The 7,734-nt window shown below is 40.7% G+C and overlaps 1 protein-coding gene across 1 annotated transcript in view; it reads right to left on the bottom strand.

The window, feature by feature from the left end:
- Positions 1-5,437: 5,437 nt before the first annotated feature.
- The window catches only part of Nubpl (nucleotide binding protein like), a 176,792-nt gene continuing 174,495 nt past the window's right edge, over positions 5,438-7,734 (bottom strand). The window contains exons 11-12 of the mRNA XM_028757466.1: positions 5,935-6,024; positions 5,438-5,818 (exon numbers count right to left, since the gene is read on the bottom strand). Of these exons, the coding sequence (XP_028613299.1) occupies positions 5,962-6,024 (63 nt within the window). The 3' untranslated portion in view covers positions 5,438-5,818; positions 5,935-5,961. The remainder of the gene's footprint in view (positions 5,819-5,934; positions 6,025-7,734) is intronic.

Below are 7,734 nucleotides of genomic sequence, written 5' to 3'. Positions count from 1 at the left end.
CACAATACGCATTTGCTGTTTGGGACTAGAGTGGCCCGGAAGTGCTGAGTTAGTGACTCCGCTCTTGTGTGCTCACTGAGGACTTGTTCATCTCCATTGATGACTGCAAGATGAGTATCGAAATGTCCAACTACACAATTGTGAATTTATGATTACTTTACCAAATCATGTTTTTTGCATCTGAAGACTGTTTTGTTATGTGGGCACAGATTTAGAATCATCATATCTTCTTGGCTATAGGTGCTTTATCATTACATGGTCCCTTTCTCCATCCCTAGAAACATTCCTCACTCTGAAATCTAGAGTATCTACTATAGTCACTTCATTTGTCTTCTGGTAAATGTTTACATAGTATAACTTTTTCACCAGTTTCTTTTAACCTACTGATATTTTTATATTTAGCTCAAGCCAGTTTACATTCTTGTATGGAGTAGAAAGGACTCATGGCCCTCCAGCCCTAACCAAGTTGCTACGGACAGCTGTTAGCTACTAGGGGAGGAAGAGGCAATCATCTTTAACGGTTTGACTCCTTAGAGGTCAACCTCACTCCAGTGGCTCGCCCCACACTCCGAGATGGATAGCATAAATTGGAATTTGTGGGTTATGGGGAGAGAAGGAAAGGGGCTGGAACTGAAAGGAGTTAGGAGAAAGCAGGGTGTGAATATGTTCAAAATACATGGTATAAAATTCTCAAAGAATTTAGTAAAAATATTAATAAAAATACTGGATAACTTGGTCTTCATGTGGTCCCCCAATGACTGGGGCAGGGGCTGTCCCTGACTCTGTTGCTTGCCTGTGGATCTTGTTCCTCATGTCTGATCTTAGTGGGAGAGGATGTGGCTAGTCCTGCAGTGACTTGACATACCAAGGTAGGTTGGTACCCAGGGGAGCCTTCCCCTTCTTAGAGTGGAAAGGAAGGGGTGTGGGGGAGGGGTCATGTAAGGTGGGGACTGGGAGTAGAGGGCTGCTATCAGAATGTAAAGTGAATAAATAAATTAATGGAAAAATTTTGTACTTGTAGTCTTGGTTGCTTGTGAGGTAGAGGTAGGATCACTGGAGTCCAGGAGTAAGTGACCAGTCCAGGTAACAAAGTGAGACAGTGTTTGAGGGTTTGGAGGGAGGGCTGGGAAGAGGGATGGGAGACACGTGGCTTTCTTCTAGACAGTATAGAGTTGGGTCTTTTTATTCAGACTGACAATTTCTTTTCATTAGTATGCTTGGACATTTTTTGGTTACTGAAGTTATGCATATGTTTGAATGAAAACATGCCAGCATGTTACTGATTTTCAATTTTCTCTTTTTATTTTTATTTCTGCTTGGTTTTAAATAAAGTTTGTTTGTATGTTTTACATAATTCCATTTTTTATCTCTACTACTGGCTTATCTTATTTTTAAAACAGTAATAGTTGCTCTAAACGTTATACTGTTTGGCTTTAACTATTCCTGATCTACGTTCAAGCCAAAGTTCTCATGTAGGGCTTCCTGGTAGCACACCCTCACTACTCATCATTTGGCTACACATGGGACACCATATATGTTGTTTGCACTTGTTATTAAACCACGGCACGTATGCCGCCATCACTTTCAACATGCTCAATTCTCTTTTAGAGTGATTTAAAATAAGGCACTACATAATGATGATCACTCCTGTATCCTAGCACTCAGGTCACAGAGGCAGGAGGATTTCCAGTTCAAGGACAGTCTTATCTTCATAGCAAATTTTATTTCTAGAACAAAAACCAGCTAAAAATAACAGGAAATAGAAGATAGTGACCTCATTAAGGTGAATGTCGTGTGTTTTACATCAGAAAGCCTGGCTGAGGAAGGAGTGGGGAGAACTTGCAAAGGTGTAGCCAGGCATTTTCATCATAGGATGCGGTAACTCCCAGAGAGCTGCTGTGATGGGCAGACATGCCCATTTAGTCTGAAGATCAGTTGTGGTTGCTACAGAACTTCACTTGTTGAGTAGTTTTGAGAAAACTAAAACTCTGTAGTTCATACAGGTTTTCCTCCCAGTGTTAAGTGTGGGTGCAACTGAAAGTCTCTCCAGTTTTGTTGTTGCACTTGGGTTTCACAAGCTATTTATATGGGAAGGCAAAGAATCATGTAAAATATTCTTGGAGAACACAGTGATGGTAAACAAGTCAGTGAGCTATTGGGATGAAGACAAACATATACCCCAGTGGACTAGAACAGAGGCTAAATAGCCACTGACTTGATATAGATGGTGGTGGCAAAGGACAAAAGACATTGCCAGTGGTACTAGAAAATCAGATCTCCATAAGGAAGAACAACAACAAACCACATCCATCCAAAGCTGTGTTTTCACAGGCCCTAAGATATATTACTAAAGTCAACAATGTAGGAAAAAGAATGGAAATTTGAAATAGTGGAAGATCTTTAGTTCAACAAAAGCCAACATTATGAGAGAAGGCAAGTCACAGAATGGTAAAAGAAATCTCCACCACATAAAACTAAGAAAACACCCACATCAAGGGACATACAAAATGCCAACAATACAACTCCAACACAAACAGGCAAGAAAGCCAGCAAGATTCTACTAAAAGAGACTGCTCAATTAACCATAAAGTTGTGGAAACTCATTTGTATTTTGGGAATTTCAAACTAAATGCAATGATTTATCAGTTAACAACTGCCAATAGTTCTACTTTAAAATAAATAATGCAACAGAAATCCACAGATACCGAGACATTGTTTAAGAAAATTCAGAGTGGTTGGATTTGAAGTAAACAGTGGAACAATTCAAATGTCCATCTACAGTGCTCTGTTATGTATGCATTAATTTCACAACAGCCCCCTCCAACTCCTTTAAAAAGCTTTTTAGACCAGTGAGATGACTTAGTGGGTAAAGGTGTTTTCCACCAACCCTGATGACCTGATTCTGATCCCTGGAACCCACAGAGTGAAAGTAGAAAACTGATTCCCACAAGTTTTTCTTTAAGAGTTAGTATGGATAACTTGGTCCAAACATTTCACTTTGCATACAGATTTAATTAAATTTTTATTTTGTTTTGAGATAAATACAGATTTGCATGTAGTTTTAAGAAGCAAAACAGAGATTCCAAGTGCCTGTAACTCAAGTTCCTTCAGTGAGTAATAGCTTGTAAAACTGTAGTACAATCTCAAAATCACAAAGAAGCAATAAAAAGCACAATAGAGAAGACTTCCACCAGCCCAGCTTTGTAAATGTAGCTTTTATTTCCTTATAGGAAAGGTTGAGATGAGAGCCACACCTGTGTTGTATGAATACACAGCTTGAGCTGAGCCCAGAGCATTTCTTTCTTTGTTTTATCTATCCCTAGGCCTAGACCTGGAGGCTTCTAGCCTCAGCGCAATCTAATCTGCAAGCCTGGACCCTGAAGGCCTCAGATTCCAGTCTCCAACTGCTAACCTAAGCCTAGAACATTTTCAGCCTCCAAGACTTACTGCTGCATAAACTCACCCTTTCTAGTTTTTTCTGAACTCTGACTGGCTGGTTCAATTCAGCCAGTTTTTGGCTTAAACTCCTCTCCAAGTTCACTGATTCAGTCTGGCCTCTCTTAGCTTCCCACTGGGTTGCTCTGCTTGGCATCAAACTAATTCTGGAAATTTGTTCTAATCTTCTGTTTCCTTTTCCTTCTCTAGCTCATTCTGTCTTCACTCATATCTAGTTTGTTCTCTCTGCAACCTGTCTATAAAACTGCCCCCTCGCTCTCTTGCTCTTTGCACTGCTCTCAAATAGCTTTTCTCCTGAGAGTTGGATGGATTCTACCTCTGACTCATTCTGTCAAATCTTTCTCTGATTCATCACTTTGTCTGCCCCTCAATTAGATGTCATTGTTTTGGATTAGAGATGTATACTAAGAACATGTCTGCATTCCAGCTGGATCACACAGCTCTAGAAGGTCTTTGGATATACTCAGAGTAGTCATGTTGCTGGATTAAAATTCCTCTACACTGGTGTAGGTCTGTAATCCCAGCTATAGGCTGAGGTAAAATATTGCAAATTCACTGCCAACCTGGCTTACACAGCATGTTCAAGGTCAACCTGAAGAACAGTGAGACCTTGTCTCAAAATTAAAAAGAAAAAAAGAAGGATATCAATATACTTCCATGGTAGAGCCCTTGCCTAGCATGTACGAAGCCCTAAATTCAATCGCTAGTACTACAGTGGAAAAAATATTGTCATCTTTACTGGGATCCTTCATGTTGCTTTTATAGTCAAACTTAATGCTCTGTCTCCACCCATTTTTTACATGGCTATAAACTAATCATCCTTTGCATTTCAAAAGCATACAAGTAGATCATACGACTCACTGTCTTATGAGACTGTTATGCAAATCCTCCATTTTCTCATTTTCAACTGTGAAGAAATATTTCATGGTATAGATGCTTTATAACCAATTAAACATTCACTCACTGCATAATACCTGACCTTTTGGCTCTCCCATATAGTGCTAGAAATGTCCACGTAGTTGTTTGTTTGAAGGTGTATTTGCCCATTGATTAACTTTATAGCTGCCAATTAAAGGGCAGCATTATAGGACATCACAGGATTTGCCAGAATCACAGACCACTTCTGTATGACTGACCAAGAACCACAGATGCACTCCTGCACTCTTATCAATACTTAGAGCTATTCTGACTTTAGGATGTCCTTTACTATCAATTAGACAAGACATATACAGTTTCAAAGTATATTCTTGGAAACATGAAAACCATAAAATACTCCTAAGGAAGGGGTTGAGATGTCAGGATCACAGAGAATACTAAGCCTATTTTTTGCTAGAAAATGTTTAGTGTTGTACAAAGGAGGTCTCTAGCAGTAAACTACCAAAGTGGCTAAAGCCCAGCTTCAGCATCTGGTAGAAAAAGGAAACTACCTTTGATAAAGCACTTACTTACCATAGTTCCATTTCTCATTCATAAAATGAATAAATGAACAGTGCTCCAATGGTATAAATGAAAGAGTCTAAGGCTACAGAAATCACTTGATAAAAGTTAGTTTTTATTATTATACTTATTATCTGTGGTGGTCTGAATAAGAATGGCCTCCTATATTTGAATGTTTGGTCCTTAGGGAGTGGCACTATTTGAAAGAGATGAGGCGGTACGGCCTTGTTGGAGTAGGTGTGGTCCTGTTGGAGGAAGTGTGTCACTGGGGGTAGGCTTTGGAACTTCAAAACCCCAAGCCAGGCCCAGTGTCTGGCTCTTCCTGCTGCCTGTTGATCTGGATGTAGAACTCTTGGTTCCTTTTCCAGTACCATGTCTACCTATGTGCTACCATGCTTCCTGCCATGCTGATCATGGACTAAACCTCTGAAATGTTAGAAAGCCCCAATTAAATGCTTTCCTTTATAAGATCTGCCATGGTCATGGTCATAGTGTCTTTCTATAGCAATATAACACTGATAAAGACATTATCATAATCAAATCATTATCAACGTCCTGACCCCATCCTGGAGATTCAGATTTATTAAGTCTTGGTAAGTCTGTGCCACATGAAGTAGAAGTCCTTTTCATCAAGTACATGTTTAACACAGGACTATAGGCAAGATCCACACTGCCTGGTGGTAAGGTGTTACATCCACATCCACATTTAGTGAGCCCTTTGGGTGACATACTGCGCTCCAGCCGTTCTCTGCACACCTGGGATGGCAGCATCAGGAAGTCACAGTTTCTCAGGAGATGGTTCAATGAAAGCCATGCAGTGCAGCTGAGATGCCAGCTGTCAAGACCCCAAATACAGAATCATCATACAGCAGCCAGCACACACACATGAACATTTATTTGCGAGTCGTAGGTTGTCAAATCAAATCTGAAAATGAGACATTATTTCTTTAGAAATGAAACAAAACAATCAGAACTGTCATTATTTTATGGGTTCCACACTACCACAACACTCATTTTTGACAGTTCATGATTATCAAATACCGGGACAATTTCCAGGGCACTTGGGAATCATTCTGGACGTGATTTCAATCTTCTTACCACTTCTGAAGCAATACGCAGGTAAGCTTTGGCCTGGAAAAGAACAGACTCATTGCTCTCTGTTTCTCAGCAGACACTGAATGACTCCTGAACTGTTTACCATACATGCCCACTGGATCTGATCAGAAAGCAACAGGCTGGGGTGTAGACTGTAACAGTGAGCGTAAGGCTGTGTATATTGTATTACCTGTGCTTTCTCTTTAGAAGGCATTTTCTTCACTCTCCCTGAGACAATTTACAACAGCAGCACTGATCACAGGACAAGCTCCTCTCCAGGTGAACTTGGGCACTGTGCAAACATTTCCCGTTCAGGTGAATCCTCTGTGGGATTCCCAGCACATAGCATTGCTAGGAATGGATCCACAGACACACGCTAACCCAGCACCCTTTACTCTGGCTACAACAATCACCATGAGATCTGAATTTAAGAACTCTCTTAAACAAATGCAATGCAATAGTAACTGCTAATCTTATCCATAAGAAACAGTGAGACTCTATTTTTTTGAGGCAGAGTTTCACCATGTACTCTAGACGAGGCTTAAATTTATAATCCTCCTGCCTCAGCCTCTCAGGTGCTAACATTTCAACATGTGCTACCATATGACAACAAGTATTCCATATTAAGATTTTGGAAAAGCACAAATTTCTACTCTGATATAGTTCAAAGCACACTACCGCTATTAAAAACTCCTCAGTTTCCTATTTGCCAGGTAACTTTAGAGTTCCCTTTAGAGAGATCGGGGATAAATGCTATATTCACCCTGGGAAGTGAGGGGAGCATGGCCTGGAAAAGACTGTCTAAAACATGTCTACTTGTTAGTAAGTTGTACTTTGAGTCAAAGTGACCCGCCTCTCGGTCCCAGCCTCCAGTGATGCACACTACAGAGAGGTCCGAGTATCTGTTTGCTAAATGACAAGCGTATGTAACACATCTTCATTTATGCCTACATCCCAACAGCTGGATCAAGGACATCATGCATAATCATTTAGCTCTTGTCTGTGTTAAATTAGAGACACAAACCTGCCACAATACAAAAACAACCTCCGAGTGATTCCAGAACAATTAAACTTTTCACACTCAGCCTTTGCTCTTTAATGGACTTTAGATTCCCTGTGTATCACAATCAAGGTAATGGTTAGATTGGCATTTTCTGTGAAGCCTCCAAAGTGCTAATTTTAACAATTTTGATCTCTACAAAACTGTTGAGACTGAATTTTTTTAAGGCAATGCTGTATCAATTCAACAAACACATTTGGCTCCTTACTGCATCTGAAGCACTATGCTGGGGAATCTGTGAGGTGTTATGATTTATAAGGAGGCACAGCAAGCTGGGGCCCTGGAGTCACACAGGCTGGCCTTGCAGTCTTTCTTTCGTGCCCGATTAGCTGAAAGGCCTTGGGCTAGTTCCACATCCCTCCTAGGCTGCTTCTATAGCTGTGAAATGGCTGTGGGACCTGCACACACTTCCAAGGATTTCGAGAAGGCAGGTAAAGTGCTGGCACACAATGCTATTGCTATAATGCCCCAAGAAGTGGGCAGCCTGGCCAGGCATGGGATCACACGCCTGTAATCCAACAGTTGGGAGGCAGAAGCAGAAGAATCACGAGTTGCAGATCATCCTCAGCTACAGTGAGTTCAAGGCCAGACTGGGCTACATAAGACTCTGTCCCCAAATTCCAAAAACAGAAGAGAGACAGAAAGAAAGAAAGAAAGAAAGAAAGAAAGAAAGAAAGAAAGAAAGA

Source organism: Grammomys surdaster, unplaced genomic scaffold, assembly GCF_004785775.1.
Source record: "Grammomys surdaster isolate TR1022 unplaced genomic scaffold, NIH_TR_1.0 126163, whole genome shotgun sequence".
Lineage (NCBI taxonomy): Eukaryota > Metazoa > Chordata > Mammalia > Rodentia > Muridae > Grammomys > Grammomys surdaster.
The sequence above is the reverse complement of the archived record's forward strand: the minus strand, read 5'-3'. Positions and strand labels throughout refer to the sequence as shown.